This window comes from Manis pentadactyla, chromosome 1, assembly GCF_030020395.1.
Source record: "Manis pentadactyla isolate mManPen7 chromosome 1, mManPen7.hap1, whole genome shotgun sequence".
NCBI lineage: Eukaryota > Metazoa > Chordata > Mammalia > Pholidota > Manidae > Manis > Manis pentadactyla.
In genome coordinates, this window is record NC_080019.1 from 65,059,750 (window position 1) to 65,087,694 (window position 27,945).

General features: G+C 42.4%; 1 protein-coding gene across 2 annotated transcripts in view; it reads right to left on the reverse strand.

Moving 5' to 3' along the window:
* Nucleotides 1-22,919: 22,919 nt before the first annotated feature.
* Nucleotides 22,920-27,945, reverse strand: part of BFSP2 (beaded filament structural protein 2) — a 62,887-nt gene continuing 57,861 nt past the window's right edge. For both annotated transcript variants that reach the window (XM_057497928.1, XM_057497931.1), the window contains exons 6-7: nt 25,190-25,410; nt 22,920-23,178 (exon numbers count right to left, since the gene is read on the reverse strand). In XM_057497928.1, the coding sequence (XP_057353911.1) occupies nt 23,175-23,178; nt 25,190-25,410 (225 nt within the window). In that variant the 3' untranslated portion in view covers nt 22,920-23,174. The remainder of the gene's footprint in view (nt 23,179-25,189; nt 25,411-27,945) is intronic.

Consider the following 27,945-nt stretch of genomic DNA (forward strand, 5'->3'; position numbering starts at 1 on the left):
TTCAGGCAGAAAGAGACTATCACATGCTTGGAAAAACTGATTAAGAATAATGGCAATCAATGCACATCTATAGTCTGATTTATTTAAGAACTTAAAAAATGAATAAAAATGATTCAGGTGTCCAGGAGGAAGCAGTATGGATAAAGAGTTAGGCTGGCCTCAACATTCACAACAGTCAAACCCAAGAGACTGAAGCAATGTCCACCAAGTTCTGGGGGTAACAAAGTGTGTTTCCAGGAACACTGTACCCACCTAGTCAAGTTCTTATTCAAATATAACAGAAACCGTCAGACATGTCCAAATGTGAAAGAAGTCGGGAAGTAAGTATCCATTGGTCATCAGCCCTTCTTGGAAAACTCCTTTAAAGATAAATCTATTTAACCAAGAGATGAAGCAAAACAAAGAATGCAGCTGTGGTTAAAGTACTCACTGCTCATTTAAACATAGATGCAGTAAGGCTGAACAGCAAAAGGAATTATGATTGCAGAAAAGAATGTGAATACTAGGCAAAGTAAAACTGAGTTGAGCAAAATATTAAAAGGGAAAGAGAAGGAGAAAAAATGTAATTGTGCTAAATGTTTTTTAGTACAAAGACAATTGACATTATATAAAACTGAAACATGTATTTAAAGTCATACCTAATATTCCAACTTCTTTTCATTATCTTTGTTTTTGTTAACCCCAGGCCTGGAAGAATCCTACAGCAACTAATATTTCTTTTTTTTTTTTTAAGCAACAGCAGAAGAATTTTTAATGTTTTGACAAAACATGTGTAAAGGCTGTGGGATCATAACTTTTCACATTGGTTATTTTTTATTTATTTATTTATTTATTTATTTATTTGTAGATAATTATTTTTTTATTGAAGGGTAGTTGACACATGGTATTACATTACATTAGTTTCAGGTGTACAACATAGTGATTCAACATTTATATACATGACAATTCTAGGTACCAGCTATCACCATACCAAGCTGTTACAGTATCTTGACCATATTCATTACATCCCGGTTACATAATATTTTACCATTGGAAGTGTATACTTTTTTTTTTTTTTTTGTGAGGGCATCTCTCATATTTATTGATCAAATGGTTGTTAACGACAATAAAATTCTGTATAGGGGAGTCAATGCTCAATGCACAATCATTAATCCACACCAAGCCTAATTGTTGTCAGTCTCCAATCTTCTGAGGCATAACAAACAAGTTCTTACATGGAGAACAAATTCTTACATAGTGAATAAGTTCTTACATGGTGAAGAGTACAAGGGCAGCCATCACAGAAACCTTCGGTTTTGTTCATGCATTATGAACTATAAACAGTCAGTTCAAATATGAATACTCATTTGATTTTTATACTTGATTTATATGTGGATACCACATTTCTCTCTTTATTATTATTATTTTTAATAAAATGCTGAAGTGGTAGGTAGATACAAGATAAAGGTAGAAAACATAGTTTAGTGTTGTAAGGGAGCAAATGTAGATGATCAAGTGTGTGCCTGTAGACTATGTGTTAATTCAAGCTAGACAAGGGCAATAAAACATCCACGTATGCAGAAGATTTCTCTCAGAACAGGGAGGGTGAGGTTCTAAGCCTCACCTCTGTTGATCCCTAATTTCTCACCTGATGACCCTCCTGCAACTGTGCCTGTCTTAGGTTGTTCCTCCCTTGAGGAATCTTACCCGTCTCTGGCTAACCAGTCATCTTCCGGGGCCATACAGGGAAATGTTAAGTTGGTAAGTGAGAGAGAAGCCTTATTGTTTGAAATGGTTAGCTTTTTATTTCTTTGCATATTTATGCCCTGTAGCTTCTATGCCCAGCATTTGTCTTGAGGTATCTTTACCACTTGGAAGAATTATGATACTCGGTAAATTTGATATGAGGCACGAATTCTATTTAAGGGTTGTAATTAGGAAGGAAGAAGAAAAGCTATAGAAGTAGCAGGCGGCAGAAAACATGGGAAGATTGATAATTTCTTTGACATATCTTCTTATAGAGTAACTTCAGCATGTATAGGTTTTAAGCTACTACTTAAATTGCGCACACACATTAACATAATAGGAGTATAGTTACATCACCAAAGCATACCTGTAATTACCAGCCATCTCCAGTGAAACCAAGAAAACCAGTTAGGCACCTTAGGCATTTGTGAAAACTTATCTATGATATGGTGGAGATTGTCCAACTGAACTTGAACAGTCTGAGAGAAATCAGACAAATTAAAACAACCCATTCCTGGGAAATGTTCACATCCCTTATGTTCTTTTAACAGTAAATAGTCTGTAGTTGTAAGATTTTGGAGCGCTACAATTTGCACTTCTCCTAATTCTTGGTTGAGTTCCAACAGTATAGATCCAGTCAAATTTGTTGTTTTACTGTATGCACAGGCCAGCTTAGCTATCTCCTTCTTCATTCCCATGGCAAGTCCAGGAACTGGTGGGATGAGTGCATCTACAGCTGTAGCAGTGCGTGGATCTTTGTTGGGGTTTTTTGATCATCTTCTGGCATGAGTCTTCCAGAGAGTGCTGATGTTGGAAGTTCTTTTTCATATCGTATCTTAGTTGATTTTCGGGGTAGCCCAATTAGGCTTTGATCCTCTGTATAAACACAAACAGACCCTTTGCCTACACTTTAATATGCCCTTTATACTCTTGTGTAGAACTCATTGGAGGTTACCACACAGGAACTGCCTTTTTTTTTTTTTGGTATCACTAATCTACACTTACATGATGAATATTATGTTTACTAGGCTCTCCCCTATACCAGGTCCCCCCTATAAACCCCTTTACAGTCACTGTCCATCAGCATAGCAAAATGTCGTAGAATCCCTACTTGCCTTCTCTGTGTTGTACAGCCCTCCCATTTCTCCTACCCCCTCTATGCATGCTAATCTTAATACCCCCCTACTTCTCCCCCCACTTATCCCTCCCTACCCACCCATCCTCCCCAGTCCCTTTCCCTTTGGTACCTGTTAGTCCATTCTTGAGTTCTGTGATTCTGCTGCTGTTTTGTTCCTTCAGTTATTCCTTTGTTCTTATATTCCACAGATAAGTGAAATCATTTGGTATTTCTCTTTCTCCGCTTGGCTTGTTTCACTGATCATAATACCCTCCAGCTCCATCCATGTTGCTGCAAATGGTTGGATTTGCCCTGTTCTTATGGCTGAGTAGTATTCCATTGTGTATATGTACCACCTCTTCTTTATCCATTCATCTATCGATGGACATTTAGGTTGCTTCCAATTCTTGGCTATTGTAAATAGTGCTGCGATAAACATAGGGGTGCACTGATCTTTCTCATACTTGATTGCTGCATTCTTAGGGTAAATTCCTAGGAGTGCAATTCCTGGGTCAAATGGTATGTCTGTTTTGAGCATTTTGATGTACCTCCATACTGCTTTCCACAATGGTTGAACTAACTTACATTCCCACCAGCAGTGTAGGAGGGTTCCCCTTTCTCCACAGCCTCGCCAACATTTGTTGTTCTCTGTCTTTTGGATGACAGACATCCTTACTGGTGTGAGGTGATACCTCATTGTAGTTTTAATTTGCATTTCTCTGATAATTAGTGATGCGGAGCATCTTTTCATGTGTCTGTTGGCCATCTGTATTTCTTTTTTGGAGAACTGTCTGTTCAGTTCCTCTGCCCATTTTTTAATTGGGTTACTTGTTTTTTGTTTGTTGAGGCGTGTGAGCTCTTTATATATTCTGGACGTCAAGCCTTTATCGGATGTGTCATTTTCAAAGATATTCTCCCATACTGTAGGGTTCCTTTTTGTTCTATTGATTGTGTCTTTTGCTGTACAGAAGCTTTTCAGCTTAATATAGTCCCACTTATTCATTTTTGCCGTTGTTTTCCTTGCCCGGGGAGGTATGTTCAAGAGGTCACTCATGTTTATGTCTAAGAGGTTTTTGCCTATGTTTTCTTCCAAGAGTTTAATGGTTTCATGACTTACATTCATGCCTTTGATCCATTTTGAGTTTACTTTTGTATATGGGGTTAGACAATGGTCCAGTTTCATTCTCCTACATGTAGCTGTCCAGTTTTGCCAGCACCATCTGTTGAAGAGACTGTCATTTCGCCATTGTATGTCCATGGCTCCTTTATCAAATATTAATTGACCATATATGTCTGGGTTAATGTCTGGATTGTCTAGTCTGTTCCATTGGTCTGTGGCTCTGCTCTTGTGCCAGTACCAAATTGTGTTGATTAGTAAGGCTTTATAGTAGATCTTGAATTTGGGGAGTGAGATCCCCCCTACTTTATTCTTCTTTCTCAGGATTGCTTTGGCTATTCGGGGTCTTTGGTGTTTCCATATGAATTTTTGAATTATTTGTTCCAGTTCATTGAAGAATGTTGCTGGTAGTTTCATAGGGATTGCATCAAATCTGTATATTGCTTTGGGCAGGATGGCCATTTTGATGATATTAATTCTTCCTAGCCACGAGCATGGGATGAGTTTCCATCTGTTAGTGTCCCCTTTAATTTCTCTTAAGAGTGACTTGTAGTTTTCAGAGTATAAGTCTTTCACTTCCTTGGTTAGGTTTATTCCTAGGTATTTTATTTTTTTTGATGCAATTGTGAATGGAGTTGTTTTCCTGATTTCTCTTTCTGTTGGTTCAGTGTTAGTGTATAGGAAAGCCACAGATTTCTGTGTGTTGATTTTGTATCCTGCAACTTTGCTGTATTCCGATATCAGTTCTAATAGTTTTGGGGTGGAGTCTTTAGGGTTTTTTATGTACAGTATCATGTCATCTGCAAATAGTGACAGTTTAACTTCTTCTTCACCAATCTGGATTCCTTGTATGTTTTTGTTTTGTCTGATTGCCGTGGCTAGGACCTCCAGTACTATGTTAAATAACAGTGGAGAGAGTGGGCATCCCTGTCTAGTTTCCGATCTCAGAGGAAATGCTTTCAGCTTCTCGCTGTTCAATATAATGTTGGCTGTGGGTTTATCATAGATGGCGTTTATTATGTTGAGGTACTTGCCCTCTATTCCCATTTTGCTGAGAGTTTTTATCATGAATGGATGTTGAACTTTGTCAAATATTTTTTCAGCATCTATGGAGATGATCATATGGTTTTTGTCTTTCTTTTTGTTTATGTGGTGGATGATGTTGATGGACTTTCAAATGTTGTACCATCCTTGCATCCCTGGGATGAATCCCACTTGGTCATGGTGTATGATCCTTTTGATGTATTTTTGATTTCGGTTTGCTAATATTTTGTTGAGTATTTTTGCATCTACGTTCATCAGGGATATTGGTCTGTAGTTTTCTTTTTTGGTGGGGTCTTTGCCTGGTTTTGGTATTAGGGTGATGTTAGCTTCATAGAATGAGTTTGGGAGTATCCCCTCCTCCTCTATTTTTTGGAAAACTTTAAGGAGACTGGGTATTATGTCTTCCCTGTATGTCTGATAAAATTCCGAGATAAATCCATCTGGCCCGGGGGTTTTGTTCTTTGGTAGTTTTTTGATTACTGCTTCAATTTCGTTGCCGGTAATTGGTCTGTTTAGATTTTCTGTTTCTTTCTGGGTCAATCGTGGAAGGTTGTATTTTTCTAGGAAGTTGTCCATTTCTCCTAGGTTTCCCCGCTTGTTAGCATATAGGTTTTCATAGTATTCTCTAATAATTCTTTGTATTTCTGTGGGGTCCGTCATGATTTTTCCTTTCTCGTTTCTGATACTGTTAATTTGTGTTGACTCTCTTTTCTTCTTAATAAGTCTGGCTAGAGGCTTATCTATTTTGTTTATTTTCTTGAATAACCAGCTCTTGGTTTCATTGATTTTTGCTGTTGTTTTATTCTTTTCAATTTTATTTATTTCTTCTCTGATCTTTATTATGTCCCTTCTTCTGCTGACTTTAGGCCTCATTTGTTCTTCTTTTTCCAATTTCGATAATTGTGACATTAGATCATTCATTTGGGATTGTTCTCCCTATTTTAAATATGCTTGGATTGCTATATACTTTCCTCTTAAGACTGCTTTTGCTGTGTCCCACAGAAGTTGGGGCTTAGTGTTGTTGTTGTCATTTGTTTCCATATATTGCTGGATCTCCATTTTGATTTGGTCATTGATCCATTGATTATTTAGGAGCGTGTTGTTAAGCCTCCATGTGTTTGTGAGCCTCTTTGCTTTCTTTGTATAGTTTATTTCTAGTTTTATGCCTTTGTGGTCTGAAAAGGTGGTTGGTAGGATTTCAATCTTTTGGAATTTTCTGAGGCTCTTTTTGTGGCCTAGTATGTGGTCTATTCTGAAGAATGTTCCATGTGCACTTGAGAAGAATGCATATCCTGTTGCTTTTGGATGTAGAGTTCTATAGATGTCTATTAGGTCCATCTACTCTACTGTGTTGTTCAGTGCTTCCGTGTCCTTACTTATTTTCTGCCCAGTGGATCTATCCTTTGGGGTGAGTGGTGTGTTGAAGTCTCCGAGAATGAATGCATTGCAGTCTATTTCCCCCTTTAGTTTTGTTAGTATTTGTTTCACATATGCTGGTGCTCCTGTGTTGGGTGCATATATATTTAGAATGGTTATATCCTCTTGTTTGACTGAGCCCTTTATCATTATGTAGTGTCCTTCTTTATCTCTTGTTAATTTCTTTGTTTTAAAGTCTATTTTGTCTGATATTAGTACTGCAACCCCTGCTTTCTTCTCGCTGTTGTTTGCTTGAAATATGTTTTTCCATCCCTTGAGTTTTTAGTCTGTACATGTCTTTGGATTTGAGGTGAGTTTCTTGTAAGCAGCATATAGATGGGTCTTGCTTTTTTATCCATTCTATTACTCTGTGTCTTTTGATTGGTGCATTCAGCCCATTAACATTTAGGGTGACTATTGAAAGATATGTACTTATTGCCATTGCAGGCTTTAAATTTGTGGTTACCAAAGGTTCAAGGTTAGCCTCTTTAGTATCTTACTACCTAACTTAGCTCGCTTATTGAGCTGTTATATACACTGTCTGGAGATTCTTTTCTTTTCTCCCTTCTTATTCCTCCTCCTCGATTCTTCCTATGTTGGGTGTTTCGTGCTGTGCTCTTTCTAGGAGTGCTCCCATCTAGAGCAGTCCCTGTAAGATGTCCTGTAGAGGTGGTTTGTGGGAAGCAAATTCCCTCAGCTTTTGTTTGTCTGGGAATTGTTTAATCCCACCGTCATATTTGAATGATAGTCATGCTGGATACAGTATCCTTGGTTCAAGGCCCTTCTGTTTCATTGTATTAAATATATCATGCCATTCTCTTCTGGCCTGTAGGGTTTCTGTCAAGAAGTCTGATGTTAGCCTGATGGGTTTTCCTTTATAGGTGACCTTTTTCTCTCTAGCTGCCTTTAAAACTCTTTCTTTGTCCTTGATCTTTGCCATTTTAATTATTATGCGTCTTGGTGTTGTCCTCCTTGGATCCTTTCTGTTGGGGTTTCTCTGTATTTCCGTGGTCTGTTCGATTATTTCCTCCCCCAGTTTGGGGAAGTTTTCAGCAATTATTTCTTCTAAGATATTTTCCATCTCTTTTCCTCTCTCTTCTTCTTCTGGAACCCCTATAATACGGATATTGTTCCTTTTGGATTGGTCACACAGTTCTCTTAACATTGTTTCATTCCTGGAGATCCTTTTGTCTCTCTCTATGTCAGCTTCTATGCGTTCCTGTTCTCTGGTTTGAATTCCATCAATGGCCTCTTGCATCCTATCCATTCTGCTTATGAACCCTTCCAGAGTTTGTTTCATTTCTGCGATCTCCTTTCTGGCATCTGTGATCTCCCTCCGGACTTCATCCCATTTCTCTTGCGTATTTCTCTGCATCTCTGTCAGCATGTTTATGATTCTTATTTTGAATTCTTTGTCAGGAAGACTGGTTAGGTCTGTCTCCTTCTCTGGTGTTGTCTCTGTGATCTTTGTCTGCCTGTAGCTTTGCCTTTTCATGGTGATAGGAATAGTTTGCAGAGCTGGGACGAGTGACGGCTGGAAGAACTTCCCTTCTTGTTGGTTTGTGGCCCTCCTCTCCTGGGAGAACAGCGACCTCTAGTGGCTTGTGCTGCGCAGCTGCGCGCAGACAGGGTTTCTGCTTCCTGCCCGGCTGCTATGGAGTTAATCTCCGCTGTTGCTGTGGGCGTGGCCTGGCTCGGGTAGCTACTCCAACATGGTGGAGTCGCGTTGGAGCAGGAGCGGCTGGGAGGCTATTTATCTCCTGCTCCCTGCAGCCCAGGGTTTAGGGTGCCCAGAGATCCCGGATTCCCTACGTCTGGATTAAGTGTCCCACCCTGCTCCTTTAAGACTTCCAAAAAGCACCCGCCAAAACAAAACAACGACCACAAAAAAAAAAAAATTTAAATTAAAAAAAAAAAAAGTGGCCACTTGTTTTTCTTTATTCTCCGGCACCAGCCTCAGACATCTGCTCACCGGTCTTGCTGCCCTGTTTCCCTAGTATTGGGGTCCCTATCCCTTTAAGACTTCCAAAAAGCGCTCACCAGAACAAAACAGAAAATAAAAAAAGAAAAATGGTCGCGCGTTTTTCTGGTGTCCTCTGGCGCCAGGCCACCGGTGCCCACTCACTGTTCTCGCTGCCCTGTTTCCGTAGTATTGGGGGCCCTATCCCTTTAAGACTTCCAAATGTGCTTGCCAAAACAAAACAGAGTGAAAAGAAAAAGAAAATGGTCGCGCGCTTTTCTTATGTCCTCCGGCACCCGGCCTCCGGTACCCGCTCACTGTTCTTGCTGCCCTGTTTCCCTAGCATCCAGGGCCCCCTGGGCACGTACTGTGTCTGCACTCTGGCCCGGATGGCAGGGGCTGGGTGCTCGGCAGTCCTGGGCTCCGTCTCCCTCCTGCTCTGCCTGCTCTTCTCCCGCCGGGAGCTGGGGGGAGGGGTGCTCGGCTCCCGCGGGGCCGGGGCTTGTATCTTACCCCCTTCGCGAGGCGTTGGGTTCTCTCAGGTGCGGATGTGGTCTGGATATTGTCCTGTGTCCTCTGGTCTTTATTCTAGGAAGGGTTGTCTTTGTTATATTTTCATAGATATACGTGGTTTTGGGAGATTTCCACTGCTCTACTCACGCCGCCATCTTCCGCCCCTCTGTCCACATTGGTTATTAAGATCACTTTACATGGTTTCAGCTTTCATGGTCTTTTCTAGAGTCCCATGCTCCTGTGCAAAGCAAGGATTGCCTCGGGCTGGGCTCAGGCTCGGCTGCCTACCGGCCACTGTGCTCCCTGCCTGGGGCTGAGCAGTTTGGAGGACCTAATATTTCTTAAGATGAAAAAAAAAATGTCTTGGGAGTTCAGTATTTCTTCCAATTTCATTTTTTTCTTATGTTAAATTCAGTAAAATTAAACTAAAACCTCAGTTTTTTCCTCAAAAAAGCAGCATGTATAGCTTGAGCCTAATCATGTGAAATTGGTCCCAGTTGCCTCTCTTTAATAGATCTCTTATGATCAATACTTCTTACTCACTGTGGACATAAACAGAGGGCTGGAAAAATGATCACCAGATGCAGGCACAGGTTATTTCTGGAGAGTGAGATTGTAAGTGACTTATTGTTTCTTCTTTGAACTCCTCAGTGTGGCTGAGGATTTCTATAATGAGCAGGATTTTAGATTTTTATTTTTAAATAATTACAGGCTTACAGAAAAGGTGCAAGAATAGTATAAAGAAGTCCTATATTTTCTTCATTCTAGATTTCCCAAATATTAATATTTTACCACATTTGCTTTATCATTCTGTGTGTGTGTGTGTGGTCTGTGTGTGGTTTATTTTCTCCCCCTGAGCCATTTGGAAATAGGTTGTAAACAGATACTCTCTTTATCCTTAAATATCTCAGGTGTATTTCATAAAAACAGGATATTCTCACATAAAAATAGTATAAATATCAAAATCAGGAAGTAAACATTGATACCATATTATTATCTCACCTACAGACCTTATGTGAGTTTTGTCCTTTCCAGAAAAAGAACAATCCTCATGCAGGATCCAGTCCAGGTGCATGGGTTATACTCAGTTGTCCTTTCTCTTTAGTTGTCTTCCATCCAGACAGTCCTGCGTCTTTCCTTTTTATAAACTTGAGACTTTGGAGACTGTAGGCCACTAGTCTTGTCGAATGTCCCTCTATTTGAGTTTGAACGATGTTTTCTTGTGATTGGATTTGGATTATACATTTTGGGTGGGAATAGCCAGGAGAACTTGTCCCCGTCAGGGCACCATCAGGAGGCACCTGGGAACAATATGGTTCACTCATGCAGCATGTGTGGTCTTAGCAAAAACAGTAAGGTCATTAATTGAAAACAAAAATAATTCAGGGCTACCTACCATAGCATTGCCCAAATGACAATGTGAGAAGAGCGCACAGACATGCATGCTAGTGTCAGCCACAGCAGCCACCTGTTTGGAAGGTGCCTCCTGTGTGAGGAAAGTCCCTCTGCTATGGTGTGTGGCTCTCACGTGAGCACTGTGAGAGGGGCTCGTGCCCACCTCCCGCTACGGTTGTACGTATGACCAGAGTTCTGACATGAAGCAGATGGCACATTCAGCTTGTCTATTTGAGGAGAGTTTGGTGAATGGGTGATGCACAAAGGTGTGGGCTGCCAAGGGCACCGTAGGAGGGATGCAGTACCCCCAAGCGAGGGACAGCGGCTTGGCACACCTGCAGGTGTGGGAGGGTGAGGGGAAAGACAGAGCTGTGTGGAGAGGGCTGCCTGCTGGGGCCGAGAGCTTTAGTTAGGGGCCAGGCGAGCCTGGGTGGTGCCGCAGGGAGGGGCCTGGCCTCCCTCTCTTTCCCCTCATTCTCCTGCTGGTGCTCCCTTCTGCTGGGATACACTGGAGTCTGCACTGACAGTTCACGCAGATCCGGCTTCCAGGTGCAGAGTAGGTGGCCAAAGCCAAGGGTTCCATCCACTAGGTCCAGGTGTAACCCAGGAGCTGCTCTCCAATGAGGAAGGGCTGTTGGCAGGGATGGGCACAGGCTTTCTCAGGTACTGCAGGGTCTGCACTATGTTTCTCCTGCTGGGGGTTGCCAGGGCTCTATACAGTGTCTCTCTTTAACAGACACTTCCAAAATTATTGAGCATGCTGGTCGTAAGACCCTGGGGCAGGGCAGCTGGCATTACCCCTGAACCTGCTGCGGATCATTTCCTTGCTTTAGGCCCCACTCAAAACGTGTAGCCCCTCCATGAGGCCACACTGACAGAAATACACAAACAAACAAATAGAGGGGAAAGGAAAACTCTTTCTTAGAAGGGAAAGCCAACTCCAAAAATGTAGAGGAAGTGATGGAATGAGAAAAAAATCACCACTTGGCAACCATAACAGTAATAAATGATTCAGGCAAGAATCATCAACTAATACTAAAACTAGAACTAGTGGGAGAAAATTTGAGAAGAAATAGAATATTTATATAGTCTCAAAGTACCGTCTCAGAAGATATTTGTTACTGGCCAAGCAGAAAACAGTAATTTTATAGTGGAAAAGCTTGACAAACCTTACCAGTAACGGGACACATGGGTGCCATGCGCTGCTTCCTCCACTTTACGGTATTCTAACCTAAAGTATGCAAGCTGAATTTAATGCCAACCCAAACAGGGGAACACTGCTGGTGTCAGTTGAATTGCATACCCCCCAAAGATATGTTGAAGTTCTGATCCCTCAAAACATGACTTATTTGGAAATAGGGTCATTGTTGATGTGACTAGTTGAGAAAAACACACATAAAAGGATGAAAAAACAGGGATGCAGACACATGAGGGGAGAATGCCAGAATGCCATATGAAAACAGAGGCAGACATTGACGTGCTTTAGCTGCAGACCCGGGAATGTCAAGGATCACCGGCAAACTCCCAGAAGACCAGAAGAGGCAAGGGAGGAGCCTTCCCTGCAGGTTTCAGAGGGAGAAAGTCCTGCTGACACCTTGGTTTTGGCCTTCTAGCATTCAGACCTGTGAAACAATATGTTTCTATTGTTTTAAGCTACCCAATTTGTGGTGATTTTTTATAGCAGTCCTCGGAAATTAACACATACATCTGTGCTTGTTAAAGTGCCAATGTCATGAAACAAAATGGAGACGGGACATTTTCATATTCAAGTAAACTAAAGAGACATGACTAGTGAATGTAATAACCTGGGATATGGATTTTCTTTAGCTTTAAAGGACATTATTGAGACAAGTGGTGACATCTGAATAAGGTCTATAGACTAGATAATAATATTGCTACTGTTTATTTCTTGGTTTTGATAATTATACTATAGTTATTTAAGACAATTTCCTTCTTTTTAAGATATATTCATTGAATTATCTCAATGAATATAGGGGTAAAGTGATAAAAGAGTAAAGGAACATCATGTCTGCTCCTGACGTTCAAATGGTTCAGAAACTCCAGCAAATCATTTCGTGGATATTTACAAAATGATTCTAAAGCTGCAGGTAAAAGACCCAGAATAGGCAACACTATACCGAAGAACAAAATCAGAATACTGACCTGACACAACTTTAGGACATACGACAAAGCTACAACAGTTAAGACAGTTCTGGTTTGTGAAAGAAAAGACCAACTGATCAATGGAACATGACAGAGAGCCCAGAAATAGGCTCGTGTGAATATAGTCAACCAGCAAAGGAGCAAAGGCAGTACAATGGAGGAGCAGATGGTGCTGGAACGGGTGTCTACTTAAGAAATGAATCTAGACACAGACCTTATACCTTTCACAAAAATTTCAGTGAAATAAATCACAGACCAAAGTGTAAGATGCAAATCTATACCATAACTAGAAGACACCAAGAGAAAACCTTGGGTTTAGAGATCAGTTTTTTTTAGATACAATAGCAAAAGTATGATCGATGAAAGAAAATTTTGATAAGCAAGACTTTATTAAAATTTAAAACTGCTGCTCTACAAAAATCACTGTTAGGAGAATGAAAAGATAAGTCATAGACTGGGAGAAAACCTTTGTATGACACATATAATAAAAGACTGTTATCCAAAATATAGAAAGACTTCTTAAAAGTCTTCAATAAAAAACAACCCAATTAAGAAATAGGCAAAATATCTGAATAGACATCTCACCAATGAAGATAGAGAGGTTGCAATTTAACACTGAAAAGATGTTCAACATCATATGTCATTAGGATATTATGAATTAAAACAGATACCATTACATACCTATTAGAATGGCTAAACTCCTCCAAACTGAAAATACTGTGATGAAAGGGATGTAGGGCAACAGGAACTCTTGTTCATTGTTGGCAGGAATGCAAATGATGCTTTGCACTGGTAATTCCACTTCAGAATACAGTTTGGTAATTTCTTACAAAGCAAAGCATAGTGTTACCATATGGTCCAATGATTACACTCCTAGGTATTTACCCAAAATGACTTGAAAACATGTATACACAAAATCTGCACATAGATTTCTACAGCACCTTTATTCATAATTGCCAAAAATTGAAAGCAACCAAGATGTCCTTCAATAGGTGAATGGATAAACTAATTGGTATAGCATATTTCATCTGTACAATGGAATATTATTCAGCAATAAAAAAGAGGTATCAAGTCACAAAAGGACATGCAGGAATTTTAAATTCATATCGCTAAGTGAAAGAAAGCAATTTGAAAAGACTACATGTTATATGATTCCAACTATGTGACATTCTGGATAAAACAAAATTAGAGGAACAGAAAAAAAATCAGTGGATGTCAGCTGCTCAGGGAAGAGGGATAGGATGAATAGGTAGAGCATAGAGGATTTGGGGAACAGTGAAACTATTCTAGTGACACTGTAATGTTTTCAACTCTTCTGTGTCTGGAATTATGTCAAAACACAAGGTTAAAAGAAAAGCAACCAAAAGCCAAAACTTTGCAGCCTTAGGGGTTACTGAGTAAACAGTTCACAGCCAAATCTGGTTTTTCTTGCTCCTGAAAATCAAGCTTTGTGCTCTTGATGGCTGCTGGTGTAAAGTACAACACGTGCTCAACCTTAGGCCCTTAGAGGCTTCAGCCACGTGGCAGACTCCTGAATGTTCTCAGGGTTTATTTCCCACTCTCTGGCATGCAGGTACCTTGCTGAGGCACCTAGGTACTAGCATAATTGCGCCAACCAGGTTCAGTTAGCATGATAAAAAATGAAATGAATCAGTTTGGTGTTCTTCTAGACTACATTATGACCAAGTGCAGGAGAGCTGACATAGCCTGTGACAATATGCTAAAGGTATACGGTTGTCCCCACCAGGAGGAGGAAAGCATTTGCTCAGTGAATACCAGGTGCCAGGTCTGGGTGGATTTCTTTCTGTAAAAATACCACCTCTGCAATCTTGCTACAATTCGCCTCATTATTTGACTACTCTGTGAAAATCTGTAGTCATTCTCCATGACCCACTCAACTCCCTGACCAGAAAGGGAGTTAATTGTGGGTGTGGTAGGAATCACCAACCTGTGTTTTCAACCTTTGTTGGTGTTACTAAGCTCTCATGAGAGGCAGAGAAAAACATTTCTAAGAAGGCTGGCAATGTCGTAAGAGCTTAATAAATGGTAGCTATCATCATCATTATCATTATTATTATTTCAGCCAAACAAAGGACAAAATTTACATTACCATTTTTCTTTTAAAGTACCATATTTTATGGATCCTCAGAAGCACGTTTCACACTTTCAACATCTCTGAAATCAGGATAATGCTGATGGTGTGTTAGTGCTGTTCAGTTGGATTAAAATTGAGTTCGTTCACAGAGGATTTCTGTTGGCTTCTGCCAGTCCCCTGGGGGCAGAGACACATTTACCTGAAGCCAATGAACCAAAGCTTCAGGCCCCTCACTTGCACGGCCCTTCCAACTCCCTGCAAGAGGCCCTAGTCACAACATCATATTGAGACAGGGACCCTGGGCTTAGACAGAGTAGGGTGAGGGCCTCTGGAAAAACCTAAGCCAGATTGTCTTTGGCTTCCTGGGGGGCCCAGTTTATTTTTCTAACTTTACCCAGGTCCTGCTTTTCTTCCTCCAGCCCTAAACAAATGATTTGCAACTTGGGCAATGTAGCAAGCAAGCCCAAAACAATGTAGTAAAAACAGGAAGGTTTCCATATTGAAAATAAGATTGCATCTTAAAACCCAATTAGTTAAAAAGTAAGTTTCTTAACAGACAATAACTCAGCCCACCTTGGGAGCAAAGCAGGCAGCCTTGAGTGATATGCTCCGAGACCAGGAAGCTGCTATCCTGGGAGGAAATCAGAGCAGTAAAATTCTTGTAAATAACCAGGAAGCGAGTAAGAAACTTAATGTCTCTTCAAAGATAAACATTTTGGGACCACTTAGCAAGTGTGCATTCCTGGCCCTTTGTCTCTCAACTGCCTATAAAACCCCTAGATGACCACCACCCCAGGACTCTCTTGTCCCCTCCTGGCCTGAGCCAGGAGCTCTGTGCTCTCGCTTATCTCTAAATAAAAATCTCTGCCTTGCTCTCCTACTTTTAGTGTTTGCGAAGTTCATTCTTCAGCTCTGTGAACAAGAACCCTGGCATCAATATGATCGTATGTTTTTGTAAAATTTGTAACAATAAGATATTTTGTATTTATTTTCTTCAAGATGGCCCCAAATTGTATAAGCTATGGGCTCTGCCTCAACCAGGGAACTCAGTAATATGAAAGTACTTTAAATGAAGTTCTCTGAGGTTTTTTGGACTGCACAAATAGCACCACAGCCTGAAAGAGAACCAACTTGGGGGTCAAATGATCAGGGAAGATATTTCCCCTCCCTCCACCCAGTGGCAAAGTTGGAACATGCAGCCTCTTGCTGCCTTATTCTGCATGTCCCTTTCTTGATTATCTTTTTGTATATTTCTCCTCTATACTGAGGCATTTAGTGTCTCAGTTTTATCTGGGTCTCCTACTAGACTTCCGTTTGGACTGGTTTTCTTTCTAGTGTTGCATCCAGTAATGGTGCATCTTACAATTGACGATGCCTTAAGTTCCATGAACATAGCATATAATAGGGCAAGCAGGTTGTGTCCAGCTGAGACCAGTAGACCACCCTGTGGAGTTGGACAACACTGCCCCCTAGAAGTCCCTCTTGTCTCTGGGGAAATTAGCCCCCTAACTACTACTATGAATTCAGGAGTTTTTAAGACTCAGGAAATATTTGGGGACATTGAAACAGATGCCCAGTTACCTATCTGATTGGCATGGGGCTGAGGAACAAATATGAATTCAACTCAGATATGGGGTTCATATCTGTCTGGAGAATGAAATGGTTGGGGGTGAGTCCTGATGAAGCTAGGTTGAAGGAGAGGCTTGGAGAGAATATCACTATGGGGGAGAAAAGAAATTGGTAGGATTGCTCATCTGAGCAAGTGGGGACTACAGGTGAGGCCATGCCAGCCAATTTTCGTTCAGCTTACCCTTTCCAGAACTTGTGTAGTTAGGTCAAAGAATGGAGACAGATGTGGCATAAAATGAAACTTATGTCACAGGAGGCTCAAGAGCTTTGCTATAGGAACTCCTTCCAAAATAGCTGGTTGTGAAAAGCAGTGCAGTGTAATAGAAAGATTACCTGAGCTAGGTAGGAGGCCTGTAAAACTGCTGGAATGATAGCCACTCTCTGCCTGGGACACTCTGAGATGACCACCTGCTGGCCATTCCAGACATATCTGAGGAGCTGAAAGCAGGACTTCTTACAAATAAGTTTGCAAATATGACCTCAGTTGTTTTCACAAGTTCATTGTGCATCCTGTTCATCTCTACTTGATTTATATTTGCACTGTCCAATAAGGTAGCCACTAGCCATATAGTTATTGAACTTTTGAAATATGGCTAGTGTGAATGAGAAACTGAATTTTAAATGTTAATTTTAATTAATTAAATCATTATTTTAAAATTGAAACATTATAGGATATTTGGCTTGTAAAACAAGAAAAATTTGAAAAGCATTTTCTTTATAAATTTAGAGTTCTTCATAAATTTATGTGCTACCTCCTTAACCATGATGTTAATAATACTGAATGGACACAAGAGTTAGTGAATTTACTTGGACAGGGGTGGTTTTGAAGCTGATATGCTTTTGTTTCAAAGTCAAATGAACTCTTCTACAAAAGATGAACCAGTTCTGTCAATAGAGATAGCTGTAAACATCAAAGGAAAACATTTTTCTCATCCTCAGTTCAGCTATTGGAACACTTTTAAGTAAATTTGGAACAAACTGGGTTTGTGAATCTATTTGTTCCACTGTAAATTTTATGAAATCTAAATACAGATCAAGTACCTCTGATGAAAATTTAGTATCCAAATTGAGATGGACTTGAAAGATACAATACAAGCCAGATTAGGAGACTTAGTACCAAAAAGAGAGTCCAAGATATCTCATTAAGAATTTAAAAATTTCTATTACATGCTGAAATGATAGAATTTTGGATACATCGAAATAAGTAAAATGTGTTATTAAAATTAGTTTCAACTGTTTTTCCTCACCTTTTAAAAATGTACATATAAGAAAATTCTAAATTACGCATATGGCTTCTTGCATTCTGTTTCTCTTGGACAGTGCTGATCTAGATTATTTAAAGGCAGGTCCATATTTTGCATATCTCCATATCCTGGGCACCTGGAGGGGTGTTGACATGAACCAGGAGCTGCATGAATGTTTTTGAGGAAGAAGGTTTAATCTTGGAAAGAGTTTTCCACTACTGCGCATGATGGTTACTCAGGTGAACTGCTAAGACTGAATTCCCAAAATAATATGTAAAATCACTGTCTCCTTTCTCCAGGACAGTTTGTCACTCTACATGCATCTTTTGCCTCTTTTCTTTTGGCCACCAGTAGCTAGATGGTGAGGTGCTGATCACCCCCATCCCTACCCTTTTGTTTCCCTGTCCAAGCACCCACAGCACCACTGCTTATCATAAAAGGAGCTGGCAACAGCTTGTCTTAATTCTCCTTTCAGTTCTGCCGAGTAGGACTTTTAGTTTAAAATTGTGAACCTCATCTACACATTGTTCCTCTCCAGGCCATCAATAGAACTTAGCTGCAGAAACAAAACAAAAAAACAGCAAAGTGCCTCTGACTTGTACAAAGAAGTCCAGTAGTTTTTTCTTATCCATTTTGCAAAGCCCCTTCTCCTCAAATGCAACATGGCTTTTGTGTCCAATCCCAGGATTGCACGGAAAGCCTGACTTCTTGTGGTGTGAATTACCTTTCATTTTCAGGAGGAGCAGGAGGAAACAGAATATTTCCTCTTGGACATGACAAGGAAAATTGGGTTTTCTCTTGACTCTGTAACACAGCACATCTATGCTGAGACCTGCTCCAGCTCCTGCTCAACCTATTGTTCAGAATAACTAGTCTATTTAATCCAATCTAGCCAGTTGCTTCAGCTGAGAAAATAGTTTGCTTTATTTCTTCATTTAACCAGCTGAGTAATTTCTTGAACATGACTGGACCTGCTGTGCTGTTGAGTCAGGAGACTGAGTTTCCAAACAAGAATGGGCAAGGACATGGCCTAGGTTACCCCTTCCCCTTCTCGTGTGTCACAATACCCAGGCTAGAGATGCTGGACAAACCTTCATGTATCACTTGAGGTCAGGTAACTATGTGTGGAATATGAAGTATAGAGTGTTTCTGTCTGATATGATTAAGGCTGCCAGATAATTTTTTAATAGAAGCATGTCTCATGATACATGGGACACAGTTCTATTAAAAATATATTCATTGTTTAGCTGAAATTCAAATTTACCTGGCATTCTGTATTTTTATTTGCCAAGGTCAGTAACCCTAGAAAAGATGACAGAATTGCCCCCAAAGAGGTACCATTCACTTTTGACATTTCTCAAAAAAAAAGATGATGTAAAAGTTTATGAAGGAATATCTGTGGCACAATAGCATCAAAAACAATAAAATACTTAGGAATGAATTTAGCCACAGAGAAAAGAGCTTTACTCTGTAAACTACAAGGCATTGATGAAAGAACCTGAAGACGACACAAATAAATGGAAAGGTATCCTGTGTTCACGGACTACGAGAATTAATACAGTTAAAATGTCCATACTACCGAAAGCCATCTATAAATTCAGTGCAACCCCTATCAAGATTTCAATGACATTTCTTACAGAAGTGGAAAAAACAATCTTAAAATCTATATGGAATCACAAAAGACTGAATAACCAATACAATTATGAGAAGGAAGAACAAACTAGAAGGAAACACCCTTCTTGATTTCAAGCTAATTTATAAACTAGAATAATCAAAGCAGCATGGTATTGGCATAAAAAGATACAAAGACCAATGGGACTGAGTTGAGAGTGCAGAAATGAACCCATGCACACACAGTCAACTTACATTTGACAGGGGAGCCAAGAATACTCAGTGGAGAAAGCAGTCTTTTCAATAAGTGATGCTGGGAAAATTGGATATTCATGTGTAAAAAATGAAACTGGATCCATATCTTACACCACTCACAAAAAATTAACTTGAAATGGATTAATGACTTAAGTGTGATACTAGAAACCATGAAAATCCTAGAAAAAACATACAAAAGCTCCCTGATGTGGATCTTAGCAGTGATTTTTTGAATGACCCCTAGAGCACAAAGGTACAGATAAGAAATAAGTGGAGCTACATCAAACTAAAAAGCCTCTACAATGTAGAAGAAACAAAATGTAAAGATAACCTATAGAATGGGAAAAAATATTTGCAATCCCTTATATTTTACAAGGGATTAATATCCAAATTATATAAAGAACTCCCAAAATAGCAAAAAAACAAAAACAAAAACAAATAATCCAATTAAAAATGGGAAAAGGACCTAAACAGATCTTTTTCCAAAGAAGATACATGAATGGCTAACAAGTTCATGAAAAGATGCTCAACATCACTAACTGCTGGGGAAATGTCAATCAAAAGTACAGCGAGATATCACCTCACGCCTGTTAGAATGGATAGCATCATTGATAAATGCTGGCAAGGATGTAGAGAAAAGGGAACCCTTATGCACTGTTGGTGGGATTGTAAATTGGTGCAGCCACTGTGGAAAATAGTATGCAAATTCCTCAAAGAATTAAAAGTATGATCTAGCAATTCTATTTCTGGGAATATACCCAAAGGAAATGAAAAGACTATGTCAAGAGATATCTGCACAATGCAGCATTATTTACAATAGCCAAGACATGGAAACAACCTAAGCACCCACTGATGGATGAAGATATGGTATATAAATGAATGAATAAATGAATGAATGAATAACATTATTCAGCCAGAAAAAGGAGGAAATCTTGTCACTTGCAACAACATGGGTAAACCTTGAGGGTATTATGCTAGGTGAAATAAGTCAGGCAGAGAAAGAGGAATACTGTATGGTCTCACTTATATACTTAATCTTAAAAAAAAAAAACCCAACTCACAGAAAAAGAGATCAGATTTGTGGTTACAGAGATGGAGGGTGGGAGGGGGGGAAAACTGGGGGAAAGCAGTCAAAGGTAAAGACTTCCAGTTACCAGATAAGCACTAGGGACGTGATGTACAGCAGGGTGACTCTAGCTGACACTGCTCTGAGGTATATATTAAAGTTGTTAACAGAGTAAATCTTGAGTTCTTCTCACAAGGAAAACAACTTTTGTATCCATATGAGGTGATGGATTTTAACTTATTGTAGTAATCATTTCATAATACATGTATGTCAAATCATCATGCTGCACACGTTAAACTTCTACAGTACTCAATTATTATCTCAGTATAGATCTCAAACAATCAGGAGAAAAAATATCTGTGGGGGAGAGATAATCTGAGGCCAGCATGGTGCTTAGTGCTTCCTGATAAATCATCTGACAAAAAGCCAACAGAGATTGGGTCTGGATGGCTATTTTCATGCCTTCTCTGATAAACTGAATTATCTGAAGGAGTCATGCAAACTGTAATGCACTATTCTACCTGCTTTGCTTCATTTCCCCCTTTATGTGCCCACCTACAGTCCCCAACAAGATTGTAAACCTACCAGGACAGAAACTGTCTTTTTTTACTGGTATCCTAAAAAAACCTGACAAAATGTCTGGATCCCAGTAGGTGCTCAGAAGTCTTAAGAGATGGTAACGAAGGTGAGAGAGACACCTTCAGACACTTTGGTCTGAAAGCCCACGGATGTTCTCACAACCTCACTGGGCACTTACTGTGCTCCAGGAGCCAGGCCCGAGGCCAGTGGAGTTACCTGGTCTGGGACTAGAGCCGGTCTGTGCTTTCAGACGAGTCCATCCGAAGCCCTTCTCTGGTCTGCTCCAGAACAGATGCTCCGTCCCGATACCAGCCCAAGCAGCAGCCTCCCTGGTCACCTGTCAGCGGACCACTGCCAGAGTGTAATTTAACTGGACATTGTGGAGTTCACTAAGGCCCTGGTACAGTCGGCATGGCCAACCATGCCTTTTCCTACCTGGTAATGAAACCTTATTAGAAACAGCGAGAAGCCCTTGCTGAGAACAGGAAGCACTGGTCAGCCCTGGCTATCCTGCCAAAGGATGATTAGCTTCATGAGTTACATCAGCTGCATTTTGAGCTCAGGAGCACAGGAGGCCGAGTGCCAGTAGCCTGGCACAGCGTGCTGCCAGGTGGAAACACGAGGGTCTGCAAATCCTTTCTCCCCTTCCTCCAGTGCCGGGAACAGCTTCTACATTGAAAACGCACCGCCATTCAGACACAAAAGTACCTCCTTTTGATGGCTGACCTTTAGGGGCCTTCCAGCTGTTTAGGTTAGGGATTTAGGTTGTGGCTGGGGAGCAAAAAATTAATTGTAACAAATAAGAAAGAAAAGAAGCAGGCCTCAGTGTATGGCACATCCATCTGCATGTGCAGCCCATCTCCTGGGTGGCCCTTGTGCCCAGCTCCCCAGGAGTGTGCAGCCATGGAGAGGATTGGTGCTTCACAAAATGTAGCATTAGGTGGTGTCTTGACTATTTCTGTGCCTCAAACAACAAACAGAATTAATGAAAGGTGTCGTGCAAACCATAAATAGCTGTCCTGCCTGTGTGACTTTTTAATATACTTTTTTGATCCTGGAAGCCAAAAAGGAAAACGAGTTGGCAAAATTTCAACCAGGAGACTCCATTTCTTGCCTTCCTTCTCTTCCAAGCTTTTGTAAGGGTAAAAGAGGTTTCTTTTTTTATGTCAACCGTAGCTATTTGGCCCCCAGGCTTGGGGGAAGGGTGTCTTCAAATGTGCCCATATTGGACACATCCTTCGGTCTGGGTTAGCAGCTTATGAGGACAAAGACTCAACGTAGATATTTTTATCTGTAATTGTGTTTGACAGGTGGACTGCCAGAAGCTCGAGGGAAGAATTAAGAAATTAGGGCTGGGCTGTGGTGTACGTGTGTGGTTTTGGAGGCAGTGACAGCCTGTAGTAGGACACAGGTGGTGGTTTCAGTTTTAATCAGAAGACAGGGGAGTCTTACCTGGGTGGGTGGCAGATTCGTGAACTATGTTTGACTGGGGTGGGCTCTGAGAGAGCAGGGAAATACCCTGAAAGAAAAATCTGAGGCTGCAAGTGGGGTAGGCAACCACCACCGAATCAATCCCCCAGACTTAAACTGAAGTTCCCTTTAAACTGATTGAGAGGTGCTTTGCCACAGCAGTGAAATGTGTATGTCTGCACATTAATACCCATGCAGAGCACATTAAAGAGGCTGGAATGCTCCGGGATGCCTATAATTATGAAACACGCAGTGAAACACCATCCCATCTCCCCCTCTAGCGAGGGTGGTATTTTTGTCCCAAATTGTGGCAGTCTTGCAGGCTATGAGCACAACTCTTGACCAAACAGCGCACTTCCACCGGTAAGCCTGAGAGCAGCTGGCCCGTGGATGATGAGGCAGGCAGGACCTTGCTCAAGGACCCTTCCAGAGCCTTTATGAATGGCGCCATGAGCACAGGCCAGGCAGGTAAAGTGATACCCATCTCCACATGAAAGGTGAACAAGGTGGGCAGACTGGAAGCAGTGCACTAAGCATTTATTTGAAGAGGGGCAAGGGAGGTTGCTTAAGCTACAGACTATTAAATGAAGGCAGAAAGACCCTCCCCACTTCCAGGAAGGTTTTCAGCTGAAACTTAATCAACCAGGGAAGCCAGCTGGGGTGGGGTGAGGAGTTGGGGGACGTGGATGGAGAGACGTGGGAGCTTGTCAAGGAACTCATCGGTCAATTGGTGAGGAAGGCAGCAGTTTCTTCATGAAAAGAGGAAGTTTCTTCATTAGCTGAAACAACAAACACCATATATGAGCAACAAAAGACCTGGATGATGAGAATTAGTAAGGCTATCACAGTAGGACTATAGAAAGGCAGGTGTCTCATGGAAATAATTGGCCCGTGAAACAAGGCGGTTTGGGTTTCAGACTTCTGCTCAATTTGTTATTAGTGACCATGGAAAAATGACTTCAGCTTTCTACGGTTTTATTTCCTGTCTGTAAAATGGGGAAAATGATGTAGTCTTAGCAGGATTTGGGGTAGAAATGAAGGTAAAAGGAGCTTTAGACTGTGTTGGCACATAGTAGGCACTCACTAAATGGAGTTCTTAGGTTTTTGAAGAAATTTCAGCCTAACAGTACTTTTTGTATTTGTTCAAAACAATTTTGGGTATTTATTCAGATGCTCATAGGCATCTAGAAAATCAGCTTTGTTAGGAACATCTAGCTTTTATAATCAACAGAAATCAATTCAATAAAAAGGCATTTGGAAAGAGGTGGATGACATATTTTCCATTTGGATGGAGGGAGGGTTAGGTTGCCTCCGCACGGCTGTCTTGCCTTCTGAGGAAAGAGATGTTACGTGGCGCATTGGCGAGAGCTGGGAGAACTCTGCATTCTTTCCTTCCCGGGTCAGTAGCACATCTGGGCTGGTTGCTCTTTCTCCTGCTGCCTGGCTCTGCCTCCACCTCCCATGTGGTCATGGGCAAATCCTTTTCTGCTCTGAGCACTTGTATTTGCTCTGGGATCATAAGGGGTTGGACTATATTATCTTTAGGTTGTTTCTTAGAGCTGATAGTCCGTTCCTTAGCAATGTATGCCACAGATAGGAACCTGGATGGGAATATGGAGATATCAAATTGTGATAAAATTAAGATTTGGATTTACTTAAAGAGCTGGCAAGGAAGCTAAGCCCCCGGCTTAGGCATATGCTCCTGGAATCTTTACCCATTAAAAAAAGACTAAATATATACATATATATATGTGTGTGCATGTATATACATATATGTATATATACACATATACATACATATACATGTGGATGTACACTGGCATTCACATCCTCCAGGATAGAGGCGAGAAAAGCTAAATAGTTGCATTCCCAGCTTCCCCTGCAGGTAAGCATGGTCACGTGAGCAGGTTCTGGTCACGGAGACATAAGGGAGAGGCCACTGGAGGCCTGTAAAAAATGTTTTTCCTAAACTGATAAAAGATGAGAGCCACACAGGAAAAGCCTTCTTCTCCCCCTGTCCCTCCCCTTTCTCTCAACATGAGCGAGGGAATGGCGTCTGCAGTGGTGACAGGCATTTGCCAGCCAGGGTGACAAAGATGAAGACACAAAGCCAATATATCAGGGATGGTATATCAGAAAGATGAACAGGGCTTGGGACCTTAATGAAATTACTGAGCCGCCTAGACCGCCTTATGTCTGGAACTCTTAAATGAGCGTGCTCATGTGCTTAATGCCCAAAGAGTGGTCTGTGGGCCAGCAGTTTAGTCATCACCTGAGAGTTTTGTTAGAAATGAGGAGTCCCAGGCCCCACCCCAGACCTTCTCACGCACAATCTGCATTTTAAAAAAATACTCAGGTTTTGGGTATCTTGACCGCACATTTAAAGTTCAGGAGCATTGGTTCACTGTACCATTAATTAGGGTCTCTTACCTGCAGCTGAAAGGATACCGCATATGTGTTCGGTATGTGTGAACACATGCATGTATGTCTGTGTGGGCATATGTGTACACCTGTACACATTAATATATACAGACACACCCATATGTGTATGCATACATGCGCGTATAGCATGTGTTTGTATGCATACAGAAATACATAAATGTATATAGGAATAGAGGAACCCTGGAAGGACACAGCCACGCTGTGGGAGTCGAGGTGTACGTGTCTGCTGGGGAGTTTGGGGGTGATTTTTCCTTCTTACCTTCATTATTTCTACAGTGTTTGAAATTCAAAAATTTTTAAACCCATGAATATGTACTCCTTTTATAATTAAGGAGCAAAGAGCCGTACCCGCTCTCCTCCCGGTCCAGCAGGGCGAGGCAGGCCGCCACGTCGCTCTGCAGCTGGCACTTGAGCGCCAGCAGACGCTCGTGCACCTGCTGCCGCAGCTCGGCCTCGGCGCGCGCGTCGCGCAGCTCCGCCTGCAGCCTGCCGACCACCGCGCCCAGGTTCTGGAGCTCCACGTCGTGCCAGTGCAGGGCGTCGTGCAAGGTGTTCTCCAGGCCTCGTTTCTGCAATAGAGGGAACGTGGTCCAACCCCGAGGCGCACAGGCAGGGCCCTGGGAGGAGGAGGCGCGCGGGGCAGTGGGAGGGGCCGGCCCCGGCGGGGTCTGTGCAGGTCTCCGGGCAGTGACCTTGCCAGGCTTAGGGAGCTCCGGGAGCTCCGAGGGGACAGGGAAACCTCCTCAGGAGGCCGGGCTCTTGCTTGGTCTAACTGCCCCTCCTGATCGGCGGGGCAGCGGTGCCGGGGGAGAGGGGGAGGGGGGAAGAAGGGAGAGGGAGGTAGATGGGGAATGATAAGGGCGAACGGGAAAGAGGCGTGCAGAATGAGGGGAGACAGGAGAGGGCGAGATTCACGCGCGTGCACACACACACGCACGCACGCACGCACGCACGCACGCAGTGCGCGGCTGTTTTTCCAGTCTTGCTCTCCGAACTGCCGCTGGGCCTTCTGCTCAGGATCTCTCACCCCCGGGCCCTCCCCCACGACACCGCGGACCCCCGTCCATCCCTCGACGAGGACGCCCCCGCTGCCCCCACTGGACGTCTCTGGCCTTCATAGACCCTGCCTTCTTTCTTCCACGGTTTAGTGGCTAGTTCCTCTTCCTCTTGCTGCCTGTCACTGTGGGCTCCCCAGCCCCATCCTGAGCCTGTTTCTCTCTGCGCCGTGATCCGGGGCATATGGTGATGCCAGTCTTCTCTGCCCACGACTCCCGCGGTGACTCTCCCAACGCAGACCTCACCCTGAGCCCAGATTCAGGACTCAGCTTTTTACTGGAGTTGTTTGCGATCCATGGGTCCCTCAAATGAAGGTGTCCCAGATGGCGCCATGGGCTTTCTTCTGAACCCCTGGGCGCCTCCTCTCCTGTGCCTCAGCTGGTGAACGCACATGATCTAGAAGCTGGGGAAAGACATGCCCCGATCTTCCTTCCCTTCCAAGTTCAATCCTTACTGAGTCCTGCTTCTTGTAGAATCTGAAGAGCACGTACGTGTCATCTTCTCCAGCCACCAAGGCCCAGGCTCAATGCTTTGCCCCTCTCACCGGGGCTCACCTCAGTAGCCTCTTCGCTCCCCCCGCCACGGCCTCCAGCTCCTCCTCCTCCTGCATCGCCACACAGCAGCTGCAGTGCTCTGCCTGAGGCCAAGTCTGCACGCGCATCTCCTCCTCCTCCTCACCTGGCTCACTCCTACTCATCCCTAAGACCAAGCTCAAGGGCCACCTCCCCTGGGAAGCCTTCCTTGATACTCTCTCGCCCCTGCTGCCACCAGGCTGGGATAGGGGCCCCTCTGGGTTTCCATGGCTGCTCAAGCACATGCATGCCTTTGAACTTAGGCTCGTGGGCTGAGCTTCTTGGAGGCACATCTCCCTACCAGATGGTGGGCTCTTTGAGAGCAGGAAACCCAGTGACAGGGCCTGGCACAGAGTGGGTGCTCCTGTGTGAGTGTATTGCCCAGGATGACAGCACTTGAATTATGGTTACACTTATTGCCCTACCTGCCTGTCTTCCCGTTAAACTGGAAAGTCACCTTCTCATATACCAAGCCCTGCAAACTGTACGGCTGACTAATAAACACCTTTAAAAAACCGTGTGCATCTGTCTTTAGTGTTTTTTAATAGTTGTAATTACGGTACACATATAATTCAGCATCTGGCTTTTATTTAAACACATAAACAAATATCCTTCTTATATAACACATAAGAAACAAATATGTATCTTCCTAAATTAGACTGAGTCAAATCTTGATGAATCCAGCTTTTGTACCCTGTCCCCCAGGAGCAGATTTTCCACACCCTTTTGGCCACTGTGGTTGAAATGGAAGATTCTTGGTCATGATGGTGTCTTGAATCATGGCTGCTGGTAAGCAAGGGCCACCGTGTTATCTTATTTAGAGCTTCTTAGTTCCATAGGATATGAGGATGTTGAGCCAGATTCCCATCCCAGGTATATTTACAGGTGGCAAAATGTGATCAGTGGAATAAAGACTAGATCAGTATCTGGTCTGAGCTTATTGTTCTGCTGGTGAGATCAGGAAGCTCCTCAATGGCAGGGAGGGTGCAGAGATGGCCACTGGATTTTTTATTCACCTGGGAATCTTTCATTTCAATTTCTCTGAGTTTTGCCCCTTTATCAGGACATTCCTGGTCTGTGAGTGGTGGTTGTTGACATTGGACCTGTAACACCTGTGATGTGGAAAAACCCTGTACAGAATCACACTTGGATTTTCTGTCTGTGGTTTTTGCTCCATGCTCAAAGGTGACTTCCTCATGTGGCCTGGGTTTTTCTCTCATGACTTAGACCTACTGCCCAAGGGACTGGGTTCAAGAGAACCCCTGTCAGAGATCCTGGGTTTCTTCCATCTGTCCTCCAGAACCCACGTCCAGCTCCCCCCGTATGTCTGACATCCTGTTCTCACACCAGTGCCTGTGGGTGTCCTGGCCTAGCCGCCTCAGTGACCCAGCACCAGCAGGCAGACTGAGATCACAAAAGCCTTACTCCCCAGTCTCTAGAGACTAGAAATGACTTCCTTGAATTGCTGAGTCCTCT